Source organism: Gambusia affinis, linkage group LG24 (genome assembly GCF_019740435.1).
Source record: "Gambusia affinis linkage group LG24, SWU_Gaff_1.0, whole genome shotgun sequence".
NCBI lineage: Eukaryota > Metazoa > Chordata > Actinopteri > Cyprinodontiformes > Poeciliidae > Gambusia > Gambusia affinis.
Window position 1 is genome coordinate 1,803,063 of NC_057891.1, and position 24,663 is coordinate 1,827,725.

The 24,663-nt window shown below is 43.4% G+C and overlaps 1 protein-coding gene across 9 annotated transcripts in view; it reads left to right on the forward strand.

Annotated features, from left to right (window-relative positions):
• zeb2b (zinc finger E-box binding homeobox 2b) overlaps nt 1-24,663 on the forward strand; it is a 95,536-nt gene that overhangs the window by 41,987 nt on the left and 28,886 nt on the right. For 5 of the 9 annotated variants that reach the window (XM_044109338.1, XM_044109339.1, XM_044109333.1 and 2 more), the window contains one exon: nt 23,962-24,213. In XM_044109338.1, the coding sequence (XP_043965273.1) occupies nt 23,962-24,213 (252 nt within the window). Of the gene's footprint in view, nt 1-23,958; nt 24,214-24,663 lie in introns of all 9 variants that reach the window. The other 4 variants (XM_044109337.1, XM_044109330.1, XM_044109334.1 and 1 more) reach the window with 1 other exon arrangement.

Sequence of the window (24,663 nt, forward strand, 5' to 3'; positions counted from 1 at the left end):
TAGCCTGAACTCGTTATTTAATTGCTAAACATAATGAATTACAGATGTTCAAAGTGGGGGGTGAGGGCCATTTGTGGCCCCTGGACTGATTTTTTTGCGGCCCTGAACACAATTCAAGAATAAGTGAGGAAAAAAAATCTACGTAAAAAAAGTTGAATGTAATAGGAAGTTTATAATCTTTTCCAAGCTTTCTAGTTTATTTATTTTAACTTACTTATTATTGAAATTACACCTTGGTTAAAAATGAAAACTGTAGTTTTATTCAATTGCTTTTTATTTAACTTAATAAGTTTTTGATCTACAGTCCTGTTTCCACAAAAACAAAATCTGATCATTTGTCTAATTAAAATAATTTATGCTTAATTTATTGTCAAATAGGTAAAAAAAAAAATATTATTTTTGCCTGTTTTTATCCTAAAATGCAAAATTGAACAAAACCGAAAACTTTTGGGTTCTTGTATTTAAAACAGCTGCTGCTTCTGCTCTAACTGCGACTGAAATGCAGCTTTGCAGCAGGTGTAACAACGTCAGAATCAGGATAAATTAGCCTCTGTATCCGACTCTTCTTGCAGGACGTTGATATTCTCACTTGGCTTAACAAAATTAGCCCCAGCTCCCGTCCAAACTGACCTGATAAAAGGCGGATTTTCTTGCCGGAGGGGGAGACGGCTTACCTCTCCACTCTCAGCCGGGGTCAGCGCGTCGACAGCCGCCGTCGTAGCTGAGTACTTTTAATTGAAGTAGCAGCGCCGTCATTAACATTGCTATCATTATTACAGAGCGAGTGCTTCGGATGATACTTTTGTCCCCAGCCGCCGCCGCCGCCCCCACCCCAGACACCCGCACATCATTATGCAGTGGCATCTATCAGATACAGGCTTAATTAGGGCCTGTACAGCACATTAAGCAAGGGGAGTAGCCAAGCTCAAATATTTATAAGGTTGAGTATATTTATGATCTGTGTCATAATCCCTTATTGGAAGATTTTTACAAAGCAGAGCCGTTTCTCGTCACTGAGCCCCTCCCTTTCCTTTCGTCTTTCATACAATTAACACCCGGCGCATGTAAAGCTGAACGCATTTATGGCACTGCGAGGATTCCGTACATGAGAAAATAGCTCAACTTCTGTCCCGAAATAGTTAAATTTTTACAAAATTGTAAACTTTTCAGAAGATTTTCTGCCTTTCAATAAACTTACCTGTTGGCTTTAAAAAGACGAGTTCAGAGGCTTTTATTTTGGTGAGTCAGGAGGTGAACATTGTGCTATTTTTAGATCCAAGGGGCGGTGAATGGCGCTGCTCCTCATGATAACTCCTCTCTCCTCTTTTTGTTCAGCCAGAAGGATCGTCGCCGTCGTCAAGAGCTCTTCCCTTTTTACTGTCACTCAGGCGTCTCTTCCCTTTTCTTAACTCTCGCCTTGGGAGAAACCACAAGGGTCATGTTTATTTCAAACACAAGAAACACGCCTGTCCTTGTCCTCTCCCCCTCATGTAGGGAGGAGGGGAGGCAGGTAAGAGCGGCTTGCAATTAGAGGGTCTATGCTCCACTTGTTTCCTCTCTTCAGTGGCTGCTGGTGGGGGGTGAAGATGGTTTAATGAGCTAAGATTTCACAGAAATGTGTTTTTCTTAATTAATCCTCAACAATCTAAATGCAGGATGTTCTTAAATCTGAGGGGAAAAAATGGCTTCCAGGCTTTTGTTTTGAAAGGAAAACATTTTAACCCGTTAGCATTCATACACTTTTCTACAGTCGTATAGATATTATGCATCATTAGAAAGCTAAGGTTGTTGAAATTTCAAAGATTTAAAACAAATCTTGCATCCACAACTCAACATAATCTGCTGCTAAAAATCTCAGAAAATTGTCGTCGTTCTTTCCGTCAGCATTTTGTTTAAATGTAGGTTAAAAAACTTTGAAGCTTTGATTTTGGCAGAAACTGGAGATTCTGATTCAAAATGTCAACTTGAGTCTAAAACGTCCCACTTCCTGGTTGCTGCAGCGTTCAGCTGCCGGAGTTTGTTGTAAGATGTTTGGATCAAATGCTGTTGTTCTGTTTCTGAATCAGCTCTTACATCTAACTTTTCATAACCAACTTGTAAAGTACGGTTTGTGCATGGATTTCGGTCTAATTAAAGTTTGTAGCAGTGATATAACGGTGACGTATTCACCACCAAGCCTTCGAGTTTGTACATTGGACTCCTTATTTTTTAATGAGGGAAAGGAACCACAAAATTTCATTACTCCTTTCTGCTGCTCCAGTACTCTTAGTTCTTGCTGCTTATTGAAATCCAGGGTCAAACGTTGGTTCCTCTGTGTGCAGCGGAGTTCGGGTCTTGTTGTGTGGGCTGCAGTGCTGCTTCAGGACGAGTCGTAGCTGGAGTACTTTAGGAGGGGGAGTTTTATGTTGTTTTGCCATATGTTTGCCAGAAAAATGTGTCAGAGTGAGAACGATGGAGGAAGGGAGGCGAGTGTCGAGTCATGTTTTGATTTCAGCTGATGTTGGGACCTTGAGAATGATGTCAGGCTGCAAAGGCTTATGAAGGAGGAAACACTGATGGACCAAAAAGGGAACATCGTAGAAAAATTCTCATTTCGCACATTTTGCTGCTTCCATTTGGGTCTAAAAACAGCCCAGGCATTTTTTAAAATTTTGTCAATAAGTTAGTGTTTCTTGAGCCCGTTACCTAGCAACCCCAGCAGAATGTTTGGTCAGCCTTACAATGGCTGCTGGAAAGGACAACTACTTGATTGTCGACTTCCCATCCAGAAACCACTTGCTGCATTCTTGTTGGTTGTGCAGGAGGCTCCACTTGTGCTATTCAGAGACATTCAGTTGAATAATTGTATTTTTTTAGGTGTTTTCACGTGTAAGTGTAAAAACTGAGTGGGGAGCTTATTTGAATTTAAAGTGACAACACTTTCTGAAAGAAACGCAAAAGAGGCAATTTCATAACGTAAAATTTATTTGATTCATTTCTCCATAGACCTGTTCAAGAATCCCTAATTTAATTACTGTAGAGTTCTACAAGGAAATAAAGAAAACTCCAAGTGGAGTGGTTTTAATAAGCTGTGATGTGAATCGTCATCACTAGGTGGCAGTATAGGCAGCAAGGTTGTCACTAATTTAAAAATATTTAGACTCAAGCTTATCAAATATGGTAAATTCTCTTTTTCAGAAATGTTTTCGTGCAAAACGTACAAAAAAGCCGTTTTAAATTATTTTGTGACTCAAAATTTGTCAAATACAATTGATCTCAGAAACCTACAAAAACAATCTGACCTTTTCCAAAGTAGAAACAAAATTTAAATGCCTCTCTGAATCCCTGGATGTGAAAATCGTTGTAAAATGTGCTAAAATCAAACTTTAAGCGCCTGAGTTCTGGCCGCAGGTCATCGTAATGATGTCCGATTATTTTCCGGACTCCACATTAAGGCGGACAGCCAGCAGGCATCACTGTGGGAGAGGCCCAGCTGCTCCTCCGGCCTCCTCCTCCTTGTGAGCGTAGGAAGGAAAACAGCGCGGCGAGCCTTTGGCCAGGTGGATGGTGGTGGGGTCCTGCCTTATATTGATTCTTGTTACTTTTCTGACAAACATCCTCGACTCTGTTTGGCCACCGAGCAGCGTGGGGTGTGTGGAGTTTGAAGGAACGAAGCTGGAAAACCTTTGCCTCCTCTCTGTTCTCTGCTCTCCCGCTGGAAAGATAACACTTTATTATGTGTTTTGCTTTATTTTACTGCATCGATCTGAGGTAATTTAAAGGTTCTGCAGGGACTGGTACCTGTTTCCCTCCCTCAGACAGCTCAGTCTGTGTCTGCGTGTTAAAACAGCAGGGCCTCTGCTACATTCAGGGTCTATTTATCCCAGAGGGAAATTTAAGTGTCAGCAAGAAGGAGGGACGCAATAAATACATGTTATGTTGCTGGAATGGAGAAGATCCAGCTGTAAGTTTCCCCGTTAAGGCTCATTTGCTTCGGTATGAACTTTTTTTTAAAACACGGTTTGTCAGGTAGCGGCGGAGGACGAGGTGGGAGGCGGGGGGATTTCTGCTCCCAGTGTCATATCCGCTCAGGAGCCGCCGCTTCAGGAAAAGCCACCAAGGTGTCCGATCGCTCACGGTTCCAGCCCTTCAACCTGTCAGACACACTTTTGTGACGCCAAATCCCTCTATTCAATTTTTCTCCTCTTCGCCACAAATATATTTTCCCCCGCCTTTTATCAAGGACGAACCTGAACACACACACATCCAGGAGTGAGAGGGATCTCCAGGGCCTGTCATCTTCCATTTACGTTTTTGCCATTTAGCCGCCGCTCTTATCCGCGGCGACTCGCAAAGAGCGGCGCGGCGGCGGGCTGAACCCCAGGATGTAGGTGAGGAAATGTGAGGATTTTTTCCTGCGTTTTAGCTTCCATGAAGGTGTCAGGAAGTACAACTCACCTCCTGTCCTCACACCTGTTTTAATCTTTCATGAGGCCGTTTGGATTAGCTTGCCAGAAAAAGGGAGACAAGCAGGGAGCAGACTAAGACTCTCCACCTGGCGGTTTGAATTATTCAGGCCTGCAGGAAGCGGGTTGCAGGTTTAAAGGCCAGAACGGCTTCATCATGCCAGAGCCAAACTATGCATCCGTTATTTTCCTCTAGTTGAGAGAGATTCGTTTTCAAAATGTCCAAGTTTTCCCTCTTTGACCCTACAAAAAAATTCAATCTGGTGTATTTTATCAGGATTTTATGAGACGTACAACAGAGATGAAGAACGATTGTGACGAGAAATAAATGTTTCATGTTTTAGTGCTTGAACCTGCATATAAGACAGTGTGGAGAAATGACATCATGCTAAATGTGAAACATGGTAACAAGATGGACAGACAAGCTGGTTGGAGTTGATAGGAAGTTAGTTTGGGGAAAATCCAGAACAGTTTTACAGTAAAATCTGTGGGACCCAAACAGCAAAAAGTCTCGTTTTTGCATCTTCCATATGTGATGTTAACTTGGATTCAGTCACCTTCAGTCAGACCTTCCATGCTTCTACATTAATTCTGCTTCCATCAATTTTTTACACGTGTTTTGTTTTAGAAGATGCTGATGAAAAGGGCAAAATTTTAAATAACATCCTGAATTACGCTGGATTGAGGTCTTTTCTGTCTGTTTGTTTTTCCAACAAATAGTTATTGTGCTAAAGGGGAAATGGAAACATTTTTGACGTAGCAAACAGTCCCAACCGCTGGGTCTGGGTCTGTGCCGTACCAGAGGCACAAAACCCAGAAAAGGTCCAATTTTCTGAGATGTCTGGTCTGTACTACTTTGCTACTTCTGGTTTATTACACCATGCATAATGCCAACATCTGGCTAAATCACGCTTTGGTGGATTTGCTCCAAAGCAGTAGATGAAAAAATGGCTCATTTGCATTTTTAAAATTTGCTGAAATGTAGCTACTGACATGAGATATTCACCAGAAAAATGCACGTAGTAAATCCTGACAAACAAAATACTTTGTCTTGCGTTGAGCTCGTGGTGATGCTATCAGCTCCTGCTGCTCAAACGCTTCAAAATCGAAGAAAACTTCCAAAAGTTGCAGGACACCAACCTCCAGGGACTGAAATTTAAATCAAAGCTTATTCTTGAGTTAAAATGGCCCAGTCAAAGTCCTGAAAGCTGATGTTCACAGACAATCTGGATCATATAAAATCACATAAAATACATTGAAGTTTCTGAGAGACACAAAGTGAAATTTAATGTCTTTACCTGTAAAATCTTCTGTTTTTATTGGAGCTCTAATTGTCTCCTTCTATTGACTGCTTTATTCATCTACTGTTCCACATAATGAGAGATAAGTCTCTCCACACCGTCGAGCACCTTCCTCGTTTGTCTTGAATGCTAACACACATGCACCCGCCTCCTCCTCTTCCTCCTCCTCTTCGTTTTCCTGCAACACAAACAGCTTTGGGCCTTGGGTCTACTGTATGAGCACTCTTATCTGCAACGCGCAGACTTTGCATTATGCCTTCAACAAGCCGGTGTCTCCATGACGCCGCCGCCGCCACGCCGCCGAGCCGCTCTCAGGTTCCTAAACTGACGTTAATTTAGCATCGCTAATCAAATAGGATGGTGTCTTTTTCTAAATAAATCACCAAATTCGCTCGGTGTCAGAGGTCCTTTTCCACACTGGCAATATTGTCTGTGTTTTCTTGCCTTTTAATTTGATTCTCATGTATACTATGAATATCCCCACACTGTGCATAATGTAATTAAGCATGACCAATGCTATGTGGGCAGCAGTCCCAGAACCAGTCAGTTAACTAACCCAACACATAAAACCTGAAGAAACGCCCCAACAAGCTTGCAAAATTCAACTGAAAAGGTAGCGCTGTGGCTTGGATTTCTGGCAAACATATTTATTCACATCTAACCTCAGTTTGTTCTGTTTCTGTTTCACTAGAAAGGAACATAAAGTTCAAAGATTACAGGAGAAATGTCTCCTCTTGCTCAAGACAAAAAAGGGAACAAAGCTAAAGTTCATCCTGAGAGTAGGAGTGTGTGTTTCCGTCTGGGGGAAAAGTGAAGTCCTGACAACTGGATGTGATGAGCAGAGATCCTCCATCCTCTGTCTGTGTGGTGTGCTAATATCTTGGAAGTCATGGCTGTAGGTTTGATTATGTGTTCAAGTTCCTGGAGAATTTAAATCTGCAGGGTTTGGTCTTTTTTCCAAATGGTTTTCTAACTGGGAGAACCATGAGAGTCACTGGGTAGCAACTCCAGGAATCCCAGAAGGAAACAGCTGCATGGACGGCCTGTTGGTGTGTGTGTGTGTGTGTGTGTGTGTGTGTGTGTGTGTGTGTGTGCATATTTCCAGCATGTGTTTTCCCAAAGCTTCTGTGTGATTATGTGTTCTTATGTTTCTGGGCCACATGTGCTTGGAAAAAATCAAATATCCCAGGCATCTCAGTGTTTAAGACCCAGGTGTTTGGGCTCGTTTGGGATGGGAGGGCAGGAAATGCGGGCAGGTGTAGAGGTGGCAGGGATCCTGTAATACTTCATGTTGAAATTCCTTTCTTTTCCAAACTCAAATTCCCAGAGCTCTCAGTTCCTATTAAAAATATACAAAAGTACTGATGGATGGATGTCAAAAGGAATAAAGTCTGGAAATGTAAATATTTTTCCAAACTCTTATTCTCTTTTTCTGTCCTGATCCAGACCTGGAAAACATTCCCTGCTTTCCCAGACCTCTCAGTGTCGGGTCAGAACCCTGTGATGGGAACGTGTCTAATGTTAGGAGGACAATCTTCCTCCTCTCCTCCTCCTCAGCCGCTCATCCTTGTCAGCTGTTGTTCTGTCATTCCAAACGGGAATCTCGGCAGAGTGTAATTTCTTGGCCGTTCTGACAGCAGCTCAGGATAAAGCGCCGCTCTCTTCCCGGGTGATTGGAGGGAATTGCTTCTCCGGGTGACAAATGATTAGCTGTTATCTGGGACAGGATTTGATTCCTGCGAGGAAGTCAGCCGGCCGTGCTCAGCTTGAGCTGACTCAGGGAGGGTGTGTTTGCAGGAAATGAAGTCGGTACAATACCTAATCCGCTCAGTCGGGCGCAGATTACGGCATCGTTTGGTTGGAGATGTTGCGCAGGGTCAGGTGTCTTTATGCACCTTGGACTCGTCCTCCGCTTGCCCATTGTTGAGTAGCTGTCCAGAACCATCAAGGATATTGATAGAGAGGAAATATGCTTCTTCCTAATAAATAGAAGTGACTCAGGAGGATTTTGACACATTAACCGCTGGGTTGACTCCAAGCTCTTGTCCGTCTAATGGCTCCTTGGCTTCCAGGGTTGCAGCTGGAGGCCAATTTGTGGCACTGACAGCAAGGTGGGTGAAGCAACTCAGGGAGAGAGGAGTGAAGGTGTTGAAGTCTGATTGGTTGGTCTCTGCGGTGCGACGGGCCGCTGATTGTCACACAGGGAACACATGTTTCCCAAATGGGAAAATGTGTAGACACTGGCCCTCCCTTTGGACCTCGTCATGCCCTGAACAGATAAGAGAATTTGAGAGTTAGAGTTGCATTAGAGGAGCGAGAAAAATGTCTGTCGCAGGGGTAAATAAGTTCTCCCCATGCCAACGGATCCCCACGGGATCAATTAGCTGCCCATTACCATAGATACAGAGAGATTCTTACGCAACGGCTTTGCTTCGAAATTCGAGCAAAGGGAGGACGGAGACTACAGGAGGGGGAGAATGTTTAAGGATCTTGTCAAACTTCACCTCTGGCCTGAACGAGCGTTAGCTCGCAGGAGGCTCGGGCAAGTCGACCAGGGTCAGGAAAACAACATGAAAACGTCTCTGTCAGCCACTCTGTTTTCATTACCTGAAACAACAAACAGCACAGGGAAAAAGAAGGGGTGAGGAAGGAAAGAGAGAGTGCTCCCCTGGGGCGCCATTTACGTCCTGTGCAGATGAGAAGATCCTGAGATTGGGTTGTCCTTTTTTCTCACACCTAGTCATCTCTGCTGTGACATTTTAGCAATGCAGGATTCTTAATCTCTTTACCTCGGCGTTAATGTTTGCTTTGAAGTGCTTGCACTGGAGATCAACTCCACCAAGGTTAGAGGTTCAATTCCCCCTTCCAGCGCTCCTGTCAGGCTGGTCCAACTCCTGCTGAGTTCAGCCAAGCTAGAAATGTATGCAGTGAGAGGTCTTTGGATAAAAATGCCCACCAACTGGCTCATGCTATGTTAACTACACTTGAGGGAATTGTCCTGCAATAACATCCACCCACTGAGGTTCTGCTCGAGTCCCTCTTTCCTCCAACCACAAGGAAGCAGGCATTGTTCGTCAGCCCCGCCCTGCCCAGCCTGAGCCACTGATATTTTAACTAAGGTGATGATAGCCTTGGTTGTTTTCCTCTGAAGGGGGCGTTCTCCTTTCCCACCCCCCACCCTGTCTTCTGCTACCTCTCAAGTCTGTGGGAGCTCGACTTTTTCAACTTCTTCCTCATGATTTACGACCTCTCCATCAGATACATCCCATGGGTCCGTCTCCGGCTCTGCCACAGCAACTCCTGACTAAAATGGATTAGGTGCAGTTATCCGCAAATGGATCCTTCACCACCTCTGCCCTAGTGAAGGTCTGATTGCAAAAGGTGGAGTGGGCCTAAGTGCCTCGCTCTGATCCGCGGCGTCTCTGTTTGCCAGCCGTAATTACCTGTTTTGAATAAGCTAATAGCCATAGGAAACCCGTTTGCCGGGGATAAAAGGGACAGTATCTGGTGTTCAAAGCGATCAGAGGGTTTTAACCACACCAGGGTGGGTCCATATGTGTGTGGGAGGGGGTACTTTCCTTCATGCATTCTCAAAAGAGAAGGGAAAAAAGTTTCCTTATCAGGTATGTACTTAAAAGAATCCCACCGCTGGAAGCGCACTGTCTTGAGGGGGAAAAGCGGAGAGAAAGATGAAAGGCTTTTGTTAAAAGTGACGCTTGGCCCAGGTTTCCTGTGCCTTTGCCTAGACTCCCCTGTCGCTCCCCGCCTGAACGCTCGGCTCTCTTCCTCCCACTTTTGCCTTCTCTGACTCGCAAAGCTGTCTTTGAGGGGGAAAAGTAAACCCTTCTTGCCGCCTGCCGGTGTTAGATTAAATACCGAGATGGCGACAGGAAAAAGGCAGGGAGGAAAAACAAAAAAAAGAAAAAAGAAAGTGCCTGCCTGCTTAGTGGGCTGGCGGACCGACCGACCGACCGACTGGCTGGCTGGCTGGCTGGCTGGCTCACCGGTCTGGGATGAGGGATGTTGGAGCAGAGCTATCAGGTTGGCGACGGAAACTGCCAGTTAGTCAGCAAGACTCCCAAACATGCCGCCGCAGGTTTTCTGATGACACGTCAATCTGTCTCAGGGTTGATCTAAAGCAGAAAACTCATCTCTTTTCCTCCTTATCTGTGTTGTATTGAGTGCATTTCTCACAGCTGTCTCTTCGTTACACTTTACAAGAAAAATACAAATGATAGGACTTCTGGGGACGGTGAGAATTGCAGACCCAGGAGATCCATCCCTGAAGACGGAGCCTAAACTATTTTTCTTTCTGTCACGTCATAAACACAAATATTAGTGTATTTTATTAGGATCTAGGTGGTTTTCAGAGTGTTTTAAATCAGGCATTTCTGCTGATCACCCTTTCATGAAGCCAACATTTGCAGCCATTAGATGTGCAACACATTTTGTAGCTTTACCTCTATGCATTCATCCCCTTTTCTCTGATATGTTCAATAAGCTTCAGTGGTCACAGATCACTAGTGAGTGATTTAACCAAGACATGACCGCCCACCTAAACTTTTCCTCTGCTTGGACTGACTCATTGGGTTGAATGGAAAATAACAAACATTTGCACAGATTTTAGTAGATTTGTTGTAAATTCCATGAAATAAAGGTGAAAAATCAGCGGGTATCCATATTTTTACGAGGCATTGTTTCAGGAAGCAACCCTGTAAAATGTCTTGGCTTTCCCTGGCCTATCTCTCTGTTTTCCTGCTCTGTCTCTGCCCTGCCAGCCTGACTAATCAGGACTGCAAGAAAAATGCTAATGGCTTTCAAGCAGTGACAGTACCCTGGCAGGTTTGTAAACGCTCCACGAGGGAGAGGGAAGAAGAAAAAAAAAACAAGAAGCAGGCGCGGCTATGCATCCTAGAAATGAGACTCAATAAACACAATAATGTGTTTAACTTGTAAACTAGCGCGGGTGACAGATTACGGGCGGTCCAGCAGTGTGGCGAAGCGCCGACATCTCAGCCGTTCACCTTTTGCCTCTACATCTGTCCTGCTAATGGGCTCCACTTCTCTGCCAGTGCAATGGAAACCCAGCGCCGCACAAAAAAAAAAAAATCCTCAGGCGAAGCTCTCATTCTATTTCCCAATTAGACGAGAGGGCATGATTAGTTTATTAGCAGTAGCAAAAGCTCCGGCGAACGTGTTTGTGGATTCTTAGCCGTTAATGAGCAAATTCAAACCCTATTGAACGGACGCCTGTGGGAGGGGGGAGGTTATTCGCGTGCGTACTCGGCTAATAATAGCATCCCAAAGACAAAAGATGGAGGAAATAGCATTATAGGAAGGGGGGGTCAGAACAATGAAAGCCTACCGGCACTCTTAATGGCATGCTCTTTCATTTTGAAAATTGTTTCCCTTTTGGAATTGCTTGGCATCCTCTCCTTAAGGGTTTGGCAGAGTGGATATACACACATACTAAATTTTCACAACCAGTCATAGTAACACCAGGGTGCAGACGCAGGAGCCGTGGTTCCACCTGTGGGAAGTGAACTCCAGTGCAACCCCCTCTTTGTTTTCCCTCTGCCTTGGCAGGCTCAACCACCTCCTTTACAAGCCAGGTAAATTGTTCATTAGGGCCGAGGTAAACTGGCGGTGGGAGTTGTTTTTTTCTTCTCCTTGCTAGAAGAAGTGCGAAGAACAAACAAGTCAGAGCATTTGTTCAACGGTGTAATCTACACATCAATTATCCTGCTGAGCTAATTAGCACCTCTGCATACCCCAGGTACCTGAGCACTCACACATGCTCCACTCTTTCAAGCCACTGATCAAAAACAGAAAAAAAAGGAAGGGGAGAGGATTGACAGAAACACGGGGAGGCAGAACCCAAGGGTAGGTGGGGGGAAAGCCTTAGATCAAAATTTCCTTTTTACTTACAGTACGAGGCGGAGTGTGTGTATCGGTGTGTGTGTTCGTGTTCATGTTGAGCTGAGCGGCTCAATTACGTAAGCCTATGTAGACAGTCTTTTGCGAGAGCATTTTATTTAGATTTTACAAGATTTGTCAAAATCGTACACTTCATAGACCCAACCTTTGCAATGACATCTCCATGTCTTTTGGGTTTCCTCTCCTGCCTGGTTGTCAAGCTTTGCCTCAGTTTATTTAGATTTAGTTATGGACTTCGACTAGGCCACTCTATCTAAGGTCTTTGATTATATCTCTTGCCACATTTTTAGCGTCAGAAAGAAAGGTTGAGAGGAATTTCTTCCACGAATGCTCTGTGCTTTAGGTACCCTGTCCCTGCTGATGCAGCCACCGCCATGTTTTACCACCACAATGGTTCTTTTGGGGTTTTGTTTTGGAGTATAGCACCTTTTTCCACATGTTAATTTGTCTCCTACATGGCTCATGGCAAATTTCTTTCAATTTTCTGCCATTCCTCCACGAAGGCCATGATCACAGAGATCATCTTATTGTGGACAGTATAGTGTTACAAGGTGATTTTAAGTAGCAAAAGTGTTGTCAATTAGGATGTTAAAGGCTAAACTACAATTTGAACCACTGAGGTTGCTCTGTTGGACTTTAAAGTGAAGGTCTTAGCATGCTTATTAAGGTGTAGAGGGTGTGCAAAAAGCCCCAGGTATCCTCATCCTCCACCTCCACTCCTGCTCTGACTCTCAACTCCCTCCATGTAATTAAAAGTGTAGTGTCTCCCACCTGCGGCGAGACAAGAAAGACAGGTACAACGTGAAAGAAATAAAAAATAAAAACTGAAAGGCAACAAGAACAAAAAGAGAGAATCAAAACGCCTCGGTCTGCTCCTGTTTACTCCCTCCCACGTCATGTATAAGTCATGGGCTCTGGGGCCTCCGACTGCAGAGCTGCCTCTTCCTGCCGTTTACAGAGATCGAGAAAGAGGTTAAGTTGTGTCATCTTGCTGCTGTCTTACACCTGGCGTACCTTGCCGCTGGCTGGGTCTAACATGCACACATACAGACTGATGTTTTTGTAAATAAGAAGTTGTACACAAGCTCCTTCAGCAACCAGTGGGACATAAGAACAGGGAGGATTCACACCAAATGGTTTGTTTGGGGATGTGTGAATGCGTTACCGAACTCTGATCTGGACCAAAACAGCTAACCTACAAACCTAGGGGTCAGTTCAGATGACCAAAAGGATTTGGTTTGTTTGAGTGTAGTGTGAAAGTGAACCAAACTAGATAAAAATGTAACTTTGGTCCCCAATCGAACCGAGTCCACCGGTCTACCAGCTGTGAAAACATAAAAAGCTTTTATTTCAGGCTTCTTGTGTTGTTAGTAAAGTTGTGGGATCCTATATCAATCAGTCTTGTTCTTAAATTTATAAATCTACCAACTTGTGTCTTTGTTTTAAGGACTAGAGAGGATGTACAACCCTAACTTGCAACCTTTATTACTAAAAAGAGAGTTACCTTAGTAGTGGGAGTGCTAAAGGGGAATCCTACACAGTGCATATTGTTTCATAATTGGTGGTTTTGATGTAGTTTTGGTCCAGTGTTGAGCATGATTGGAAAGGACAGCACTCACTTCCTCTGGAGCACACCAGATACCACTTTGTGGTTTGGCCTTAACACCAGTCCGCTGAAGGGTCACGTAAGAAGAGTTAGTGGCTGAATACCCACCCACTCAACCCTGGCTGTCTAGTACAAACAGACAAGGTATCACTTTGAATCTAGTGGCGATTGTAGTACGGGGTCAAGGGGGTGTTTGGTACTAAACAGCAACTAAGGTGGATTTCTTAGATCATCCTCCAAGAGAGGGAAATTAAGGAGCTTCCAAAAGATGGTTAGAGGCAGTTGGGGCGTTGCTGTGACAATAAGCTTTGGCCTCTCTGTCTTCCAGCCTCCAAACTCCCCCTCCTCTGGTTGGCTGGTGGCTAATTGGGAAGTTGGTAACAGTGTCAGGGAGAGTTGCCTCTCTCCAGAGGGCTCTCCCTCTTCATCTCCTGAGTGTGTGTCTTTGTGTGTGTGTGTGTGATTTGTAGACCGGGAAGGCCGGTTAGCTGGTTCCCTGCTGGTGATGAGCTATACAAAGACACAAACACACACACAATTCCCCATTTCCTGGTGCCTGTTTGATACCTGGTGGGGATGCCATTCAGGTGACAAAGATCCGCTGTGTGTGTGTGTGTGTGTGTGTGTGTGTCTGCAGGGGTAACAGATGTGATTTTACAATCTCATTAACATGTGAATGAGGCCCCGGGCCCCCAGATTGGCTCAGACCACAGAAGAAGGATTCAGCTCTTCTCATCACCCTCCTGTGGCCCCTCACCTGGACCCCCCACCCTTCCTGTTCATCCTGTCTGATCTCTTTAGTCCATCTGAGGTCCTGGGTTGGTTCCCCCTCCTTAAAACACACAGATCGACCTTTAAACAGCTGGTGATCGGCAGACTTTTAGAACAGCACCAGGTCCCATTCTCTGGTGTTTTGTTGTCATTTAGTATTCCTGTTTTTTAACCAAAAGTAACGTCGATCTTGGACTCTGCTGTTGAGGAGTTTGGAGAGTGAGAAGTGGTTGTTTTAGCTCTCAGGTGCTGTTCTGCTGAGATAAACGTGACCATGGCCCCGTCACTGTGGACAAGAATGCAAAACAACCTTGGCCAGATCAAACCGGTTGTTTTCTCAGCTATCTGGCGTCCCACTCAGTAGTTTGTGCCTCTTGGAACATAAAGAAAGGTTAAAGAGCTTGGGATGACTGCTTGTAACCTCTATGACGTGCTTGTACCAGCTGCAAACGGTGTTCAAAGGGTATTTTGTTGGATCTTTTTCTGCAGCCACTGAGGAGCTTTTTTATTTCCCAAATAGATGCATTACGTCTTATTCTCTCGCCTCCCTGTGAAGAAAATCAGCATCAAAAGCTTCTGTTAGCTGGTAATTACAGCTCAGGTTCTGCTTAGCCGTTATTAGCAAAAAAAAGTACAGTAATCTGGCCTGGCAGTGCAATATGTTACCGTCGCTTTTTTAATTAATCTTACAGGCAGCGTAATAAATTTACAATATCAGATTCGGGGAATACTGTATATAGATTTATTAAAGCTTTTAATCAGTTCTGGCAAAATTAATTTTGCAATGATTGCTTACATTTGAATTTGCATATACTTAGTGCGAGTAATTTATTTTTATAGATTCCTTTTTTATTAAATCGAGGCACACGGGGGCCGTCAGAGATGAAAAATTGCTGGATTTTGCTTCTCTTTGCTGGAAGGGAGACAATTTTTCTTATCGCTAAGCTAAGGTGTTTCACCACCTGGCTCCAAAGTTTGTTTCTGGTTCTGGAGCGTTTAGCTGGGATTGGTTTGTGGTCGTTTGGACTGCCCAGTACCACTTAGCAAATGATTAAAACTTTGGGCTGTTTGTCCTGATTTAACATCAGTTTCTTTTCTTTTCCAGAAGTCTCTGTACAGTCCAATGCATTGATACCAGCAGTGGTTTGCTAATTTTCATTATTAAGCTCTGACTAGAAAAATAATCATAAAAAAGTCATAAAAACATCTTTAAGTTCAAAAAGTAATATATTTTTGTAACATTTAGCACAACCTTAGCTTAGGGAGCATAACAAAGCTAATGTTAGCATGCTAGCAGTTATCTAACATCCCAAAAGTTATTGTAACATGCTAACTGAGACATTATCACACTGAAGGTTAGTTTAGTGTTATTTCCTAGTGATTTTAGTATATTAACATTTTAACATAAGTAATTTTACCATTTTTATTTGAGCATTTTAACATGCTAACACTATTTTTTTTACAAAGCTAATGGTGTTTTTATCATGCTAATGCTGATCTCAACACCTATCTACCATGTACACCATGATTACAGTGTTTTAAAAGTAATTCTTGGCGTGCTAGCTTAATTTAGCACTTTAAAAAAATGTTTTGATCATAATCTTGTTACGCTAACAATAGCTTGTTTTAATATATCAAGAATAAATAGCACAGTAACTGTATATTGTGCATTAACAACATATTTGGGTTTATTAAGAGTAATTTTATATTGTGTCTAAAGTTATTAGTCCTTTCACAGTAAGTTCAACATGCTAACTGTAACTTTAGCATGCTAACACATTCATGTTTTGACTCGAGAGACATTTCAGTAGACTCAAGGGGAATTGATTTTGAAAACAGTAAGAATATGTTATGAAATGCAACAAAACATATTTTTAGTGTGTTAGTTCTCCATAAATTATTCATTTGTGAAGATTAACATCACTACAGATTAAATGGAAAAAATGTCATTAGCAAATTTGTATTCAGCTCATAAAATTTTATGCAGGTGCTAAAAAGAAAGTATATTTATTAGAAAGTGTTTTAGCCCAAAACAACACAGCACTTCCTTTTACCTAATTAAAAGATGAAGTACTGCTTTGTGTTTGAAACACAGAGAGCTAAGCCTGTCTAATACTATTGGATAGAGTGATTAAAGATTAAAGAACATAATAATTTCTGTACCTTTTACCGATGTACCAGCCTCATTTCTGAAATCATCAGGGCAACAAGCTGATTTTATAGCATTTTTGTTGTTATTAGCTCCCATCTTTTCCTGTGATCAAAGCAGATCTTCCCCTGCACCACCTTCCTTTTTATCTGTGTGCTCTCCTCCCTTGTAAACACACAGTTAGGTTAGGTACAACACATCACAGACAGAGACAGACGTCCACTCCCACTCACACCGGATCGGTGTAGCACTTCCAAGGCAGATAGGAGTGATTCATAAACAGATGAACCCGAAGCAGATGTGTTATCGCGGTGGCTCAGAGGGCTCACAGGGCCGCCACACTCACACACACAAAGTGGGGTTTCTATAATAGTCCGAGCTGATAATACCCCACCTCAAAAACCTGACTACAAGTCAGCAGATTCCACCACCTGAGTGTGTGCTACTATTAATAAAAATCCTCCGCATGCCATGTTATCATGTTGCTGCTGTCGATGTGGGGCGTGGACGCCGTGGCATTGAGCCACCGTGTCCCTCTGAGACAGAGGAGGAGATGAAGAGAAGCGATTTAGATAACACACAAACACACACTGTTCCTTATTATTGGAGAGAGCCGACCACAGGAGAACGCCGGATCGTCCGGAGATAGGCCTGGATATTTTTCCCTCCTCTCCAGGGAGGAATCCGTGAACGAAGTCAGACATCTTGCTAAAAATATTCAACGATATAAACATAAAACGGGTTCAAGTTGTGACTTGAGGCTTGTATTTGGCCTTGAAACCAATTATGTATTGTTTTATTTTTAGAACCTTTCATTTCAATACATTTTGTATTCATAAGAAAACAAATTCAGACATCTTTACTGCCATTTTAGCAAAACAAAATTTCTTATTTCTGTTTTTGCCTCTTGGTTCTTATTTCTAATATATCAACAGGACTTTTTAAATTCTTAAATTGTAATGTTGGGTATATTGTTGTTTTGGTTTTTTTGCTGTGTAAAGATGCAAACAATATTTCTTTAGGATTTGAACTGATTTGATTAACATTAACTGCAAAATGGTAATAGTTGTTTTGTTATCCAGATTGTAATTTTTATTTTTTTTAGAGCTGTAACAGTAATTTTAGCATGTTGATTGTAATTTTAAAATATTAGCAGTGATCTTAGCATGCTAATTGTAATTTTAGAGCAGTTTTCTGCTAGCTGTATATTTTAAGAAATTTTAACACACTTATTACATTTTAGATCCCTGACAGACACTTTGTCATTTTAAATTAAATTTCATTATTTAACATTGTGACAGTAACATTAGCATGCTAACAGTCACGTCATTTGCTGATGCCAGTTTTAGCTCACGCTGATTTTAACCGTATTTGTAAAGTCCAGTGGAAAATTTTATACATTTTAGAAAGAAAAACATTAAAAAAGCAGTAGATTTTACTCTAAATTAGCGCTACAACTTTAGCTGACAGTACATGCTAATGCTGCTTGTAGGATGATGTTTCATTTTAGTGTAAACAGTCACTTTATGTGTGCTAAAAACGGTCCACAGCTAAAGCTTGTTGAAGATATTCAAAGCCTAATCACTTCCCTGATTATAGCCCACCTGATCAGTTACTGAAGATGCTAATTATGACACTAAAAGCAGTCATGCAATGTTTTATTTTGAAAATCTTGCCTTTTAATGCTTTCATATTCAGCTTTAACACATAAACACGAGTCTTGACTCGAAATCGATTGCACACATCTGTTTTATTAGCTGTGTTTCTACACCATTAACCTGCAGGTGCCTCTTCTCCCCTTACAATCTCCGTTTACACGCACATTGAGAAACAAAGTCCCGCAGATTTGACGTACTTTAAAGCACTTGCTGCTCTCATTCGCAGCAGAAAAAATGGGGCTTTTTTGTAAAGGAGGGGAAATTAGTGATGGTCTCCCTTTTATGTGAACGTGAAGAAGCCCCCACTTCGCCTGGCGACGACTCCAAAACTGGAAGCGGTTCATCCAGTAAACGTTTCTTTTTAATTCTTTCGGTGTGTGCGTGTGTGTGTGTGTGTGTGTGTGTGTTTGGTTAGTTACAGTAATTACGGCCCAATAACTGACAGCCAAAACCAGGCAGGAGAAAGTAGAAGGGGGCTGTATTTTCCTCAGCCTCGCTGCTGAACATCTGCTGAGAGATTTGCATATTAATTAACCCATATTAACTCTAATTATTCTGGGAAATTATCAAATAAATTAAATTTTCTAATTTTAACCAGTTTTTTTCCTCCCCCTTCTTCCCGTTGCTTGACGTGTGCAACATCCGGAAGCTCACCTGAGTCGGGATAAAAGATATAAGCTCTGTAAGCCTTTCTGTTCTCCTTCCTCCCACTCTCCTCTCCTGGCCTGGGAGTCCTGGGGGCAGCCAGGGGAAGCTTTTGTGTGTCTTTTTTATTCTTTTTCTTTGGCTTGTGTGACAGGGGAGGTGGGAGGAGGGTCTACTTGGAACATTTGTTGGAGGGAGGAACATGTGTGAACTGGGAGGAGGCGGAGGGGACGGGGCACAGATGGTGAATCCGTGCAGGACCCGGCAAAGGTGGGACCTCTGAGCTTCCCCTCCCCTCCCCAGCCTGTTGCCGGGGCCTCCTCTGCAAGTAAATGGCACATTAATTGAATTAGTCAGTGCTGCAGCGAAGGTCTCCTTACAGGGGAGAAGCAGGAGAAACTGGGCAGCAAGATGCAAAACAGAAAATAGATCTGGTTTTTATTGTTGACACATAAAACTCCTGCTAAGACACAATTTCTCTTTTTAAAAGACCCAAATGTCCCAAAATCTAAGCGTTTATGTAAGTTTCCAACCATAAAGATTTAAATGTAATCCTGACTTTAATGTATTATGACCAATAAAATAAAATGAAGAGGTTAAAAAGAGATTTCTCTCTACTGACATCAAGGATTTTTACTGATTTCTGGTCAAAACTGAAACCAAATAAAGTAAAAAATACATGAAAAGATGAAGACATTACACATAAAAATATTACAAAACAAAAGAACTACAATATGAAAATATATAAGAATAAATAAAATATGAGTCTGTGAATTAATGGAAAATGTAAAATCAAATAAAATATTACAGGAAAAAAAGATTAGAAATATTAGGTTGTAGTAAAAAAAAAAAAACATTGTGAGTAAAAAATGTAATAAATATTCAAAGTAAATAAAGATGGATAGAAAAGACTTCAAAAATAAGAAAAATATTTTTTATAAAGTTATGAAAGTATAAAAAATGCTCGCATTGACCTGAACTTTTATTTTTCTGAATCCAAAATATGTTTTTATTATTCTCCTCCAAGATTCCCAGAATGTAATTCAACTTTGTTTTTTGTGGGTTTTTGCTTCCAACAAGCTTTAAAAATCTTTAATTCTCTGAATTTACGTTTTGGTGGATGAAAACTTTTGGTTTTTCCTGAAGGAAAGTGAAAAGGTTTGCTTGTTCTTGGTGTAATAAAGGTTAAACACATCTGTTAAACACCCAAATTGTAAGAAACTTCTATCTGTCAAACAAACACTTACTCACTTCACTCCCCCGACTCTGCAGACTCACACACACACTCACACACACACTCACACACACACTCACCCAGGTTGCGTTTACACTTCACTGAGTTTTCACCATTCATCGTCTCCCTCATGTCGCCCCCTCCCCTGCGCCTCCCCTCACTCTCGCTGTCTCTTTTCAGAGCTTTTGTTTGCCCTCTGCCACCGTCCTTTCACCGACTTGGCCCCGATTTGCCCCTTGTGCTCGATCACGCCATTATACTGAGACAAGATAGCACAAAATATCCAAACATGTCTGATTTCTTTTGTCTGGACTCGGCTCACGTCACCGGGCAGCTTTTTATTTCTTTCTTTTTTTTACATTATTCTTACCAGTTTGGCCAGTTTAGAAAAAAACAGGATGAAGGTTGTCTGAAAGTGTGAAAATATGGAGGGAAGCTGCTGCCCTCGGTCGGTGTGAGGTTTATACCAGAGTTACCCGAGGAAGTGCTTAAACTGTTCCAGACGCGAACAATGGCAGACAAAAGGTCATCATGAGAATCCGCTACCGCCGGCCGTAGCCACGAGGCAGCGACCCTGCTTCCACCTTAATGCCCTCCCACACACACACTGGGCTCCCGCATCCCCGTCTCTCCCTCGCAGCCATCCAGGTGATCCGCTTGGCTCACATTCATGAGACAGGGAGCGAGCGCGAGCAGTTATCGTCCAATAGGGAGAATGTCCCGGCTCATTATCGGCGTAGGAGGCCGAGCGTGTCACCTGGAGCTAAGCCTCGACACTTGACTTTAAAAAAGAGGGAAAAAAGTCAGCCGGGGTGAGCGCGAGAGCGCCGACGTGGGTGTTAGTCATTCTCCCTGCAGCGATCACCTCCACAGAGCTGTTTCTCTCTGGCTCTGACACTCGAGCAGGAAGGCCTTTTAACACAGCCTCCTGTGGGCTCTGGTTTAGCTACTTGGGGATTGTTAAATAAATCTGATTATACCTGTTAGTTTGGTGAAATGATTTTCCCAGCACCCTGCAGGTAAAACACAGCTGAGCCGAGGATTTTTAGGCTGAAATCTGTTTTATTTCAAGTCTTGGCTGGTGTAACACGTCCATTCCTCCTGCTACCATTACATGTAGGAGTAAAGTAGCAGCAAATCAAATGCTTTGTAGTGACTAATCATCATCACGTTTCCAAATGTATGGATACCAAGAGTTTGTGCTGCTTTAAAGTTCAATGTAAATGTGAAAAAAGTTTTCTGGATCAGATTTTAAGGACGTTTCAATGCTTATTTTTAACTTGATTCCACATTGCAGCTAAAACACCCTGATATCAAAATGCATAATGCTCAATATCCGCCATCTTGGACTGGCCTTAGTTAACAGTTTAAACATTACAGGTCAATCAGAAGAAGATTTGGAAGGATTTTCTTGAGGAAACCTCTTCCCTACTGTCTTACACGGTGGTGGCAGGCTCATGATCTGGGTTTGTTTTGAAGTGATGGGGTTGTCCACGAATACCTCTAGTCATGACATTGGTGAGGGAAATGCGAGTCCATTGTGTCCTCCACCTGACGGGCTATAAAAGAAAAACTCAAGGTGTTCCAATGGCCTAATCAAAGTCCAGACCTCAGAGTGATTGAAATGCTGTTGCATCAGTCGGAGTTATTACTGCTAATGGTGGATTGTTGGGTGTACAATACTGGATTGACAGTCGTAGAAACCTCGATGCCAAACCTTCAGCTGGAAATGCAAGAAGTACCAGAACTGGTCACAGTTTATTCCTCTGAATTACTTTTTCTCTGAAAGCTTCCAACCATTTAGCCGCAGTTGATTATAACTCCACCACTGACAGCATGTTTTTTGCTGTCAAACCCTTCACAAACACAATTATTTTAGACCTGAGGTTTGTTACATTAATTCCCTCTGCGTCTTTGTCATATCTGAACTGTCTGTGCCGTCCTACCAAGTCGCTCCAGTCAGATTCCCTTCCAACCACCCTAATCGATACACAATATTAGCCCTGGCTGTGTTCCTTTTCTCCACTAAATGACAGAATAATACCACGTTATGTCAGATACTGTAAAAGCATGTGTCATTTTAATTATCTGCAAAGCTCAACTCGAAGGAAAGAAACAGGTAGCAGAAGGAAAAACGAGCGTCATCCATAATTTGCCTTTGTCAAGGATGACACTTAAGGTAAGAAAAGGACAGAAGAGGCATTTTGAGGAGTAAACATTATCTCCTTTTTGTCTTCTTCTCTCCCAAAAGACACAAAAGGCTGATTAAGACCAATGTTCGGGGGAGATGAAAAAGCTGCCTGCGAAATATTAGTAGGTTAGAATTACTTTGTTGCGTGACACAATACCAATAGATGCTTGGCGCTCGCAGAGGGAGCGGCTCCTGTCAGCGGTGGCACCTCAACAATGGGCAGCTTTCTCCGTGTTAAGACTACGTGTTTGACTTGACGAGCGCCCCGCTGTCATTTTGCCTTCTTGGAGGTGTGCGTTGACAGCTGACGTTTGGAGAAGATTTTGCGTTCAGACAGTTCAGCGCCACCCCCGTTTTGCTCGGAAGCTGCATAAAACGCTCCAAACTTGGGACAAAAATAACCGAAAGTCCTGAGAAGTTAGTTGGATCGGCAAGGGCAGCGTTCCCCTCATTCCTTATGTGGGAAGTCAGGAACGGTGCGCTTTGCTGTGCCTGGATGTGTGCGGAAACAAAAAGAAGCTCCCTCACTCCTTTTATTGGGGAAGAATGGGCCCTTTAAAACCTGTCCAGCCTTAGATAATTTCATTCAGCCGGCCCCTGCTCCGCCGTCATTGAATCTGCATCCAGGGATCAGGTTCACAGGGATGGGTTGATGGCTTCCCAAGCCTCTCCGCCTTTTGTTCTAGCAGCAACCCCCCTCTTTCCTCTGGAAGCTGGGAGGGAGGGACACAGAGCTGATGGGACAGACATGGCTGAGAACGGTTTGAAAAATTGTAAGGATGCAAAACTTTAAAATAATAGGAGAAAACTTTTGATGAAACATTCAAACAGGTACAGAGCTGTTTGGTGGATGTGGACCACCCAGGAACTCCCAGCATCTCCAGCCTGGGTTGCTTTTTTTGTCATCCATAAGGAGCATTACTGAGTCTGAACTTGCCTAAACCCTTGTGATCACACCTCTTGAAAAGGTTTTGTTTCCTCCGCCGATTGGTATTCGAGGCAGGTCAGCGCTCTCCCACCCTCCTGCTCCTCCTCCTCCCTCCTCGCTCCCCCGTCTGAAAGCCCCGTTTTCATTTTAATTTGCACCTGTTGTGCAGTTGTTCGCTGGAGGCAAGTGCAGACCGGTCAGTCGCAGGGAAACGTGTTAGGAGGAGCGGTGGGGAGGCTTATCTTTTCATATGCATGATGTTTTCAGAAATGTCATGCGTGGACATCGTCGGTTGGCACTCATACTTCGAAACGGCCCAGTAGCTCCTACTTTTGCATTAAGACACTTTAATTAGCCTTGTTGCCCTAAAAAGGCCACAAAGTTCACTGTCCTGCATAGTTATTGTGTAGTATTAACTCTACGTGAATGAATCGATTGCAGCAGAATTTTGAAGCTCTGCCAGTGAGGTGTGTCTCAGTGCGATGCCATGCGCTCCTGGCTCGCCTCGTGCTGCATCTGCGCCGCTCCAATAAGCCCACCGACGTCCGTTTTCTGCGGTGATTTACGCCGAGGCGTGTATGTGCTGAAGAACAGCCGTTGGCGGTGACAAATTTGTGCGAGAGCCACCTTTGATTGAGTTCACAGCCCTTATTTACAGGCTGTCTATTTTAAGAAAGCCAGGCATGTGTCAGGGACCTGTGTGCTGAGGAAGCAGCCATGTGTGTGTTGTGTTTATGATCAAAAAGCATTTAGCTTTACAGTACCATATGAAAGAATCAAAATGACTATAAGTTATTAAGCCTGTTGTGGTACCGTATCTGCTATGTGGAGCATCTAAAGCCCGGGTGGTATGTTTCAGAGCCGAGCCGTTCTGAAAGGTGCAGCTCAGCGGCATCTGAGGCATGTGAGCAGGACTGAAAATTAGTGGCTATTTTGGCCCGCATCTCCTGGACAGCTGTCTGCCCACCGCTGCGGTTCAGCTACAAATTCCAGTCGCAGATGCTGTAATTGGGTTGTAAACCCCCCAGCCGAAGTCCAAATAAGTTTCCAGTACTGACCGGCTTTTCTCTGTCCACTCTCTCTTTCTTGTCTGCAGCTCTTAACTATGAGAATGTGGTGGAGACGGGCTCAGAGACGGAGGAGGAGGACAAGCTGCCCGTGTCCGAGGAAGACCCCCTGATCAACGGCACGGGCAGCCCAGCAAGCCTCACCAACCCAGAAGCGTCGCCGCGCGCCGAGAGCCACGGCCTGCTGACCAAGGACGAAGAGGACGACGAGATGCGGGACAGCGGCGTGGAGCACATCTGGCCTGACAACGACATCCTCAGTGCCTCGGTCGATGGTACTGGTGAGTGTCCGAAGCCTCAACCCTGAAGTCTGCTACTCAGGTTGCACATGGTTTCATTTATACCATATATGTTTGTGTGAAAACCAATTTTAAGAGCCTGGTTAATGGTAGATGGTGGATGGTTTTCTGATTAAGAAATCAGGTGCATGGTGAGCTTCTATAGAGTCCATTGTGCGGTGCACTGTCCCTGACGAGTCTAAGATATTCCACAAAACTAATTCTTTCTTTTGCTTTTCTTAGTTTCACCACATGTTTGAGGTTCAGGTGAGCTTCCAATCCCCAAAAACTACCCCTTAAGCTGAATCTCGGGTGCTTTGTGTGCACATCCTGCCACTTGTGGAACTTATCTTATGCCATAAACCCCACCCATCTGGTGCTGGTGTAGACTCAAGCAAACGGCACGGAGCGTTTTGCAAACAGCGATCAAAGCCAGGTCTGACGGCGACGCCC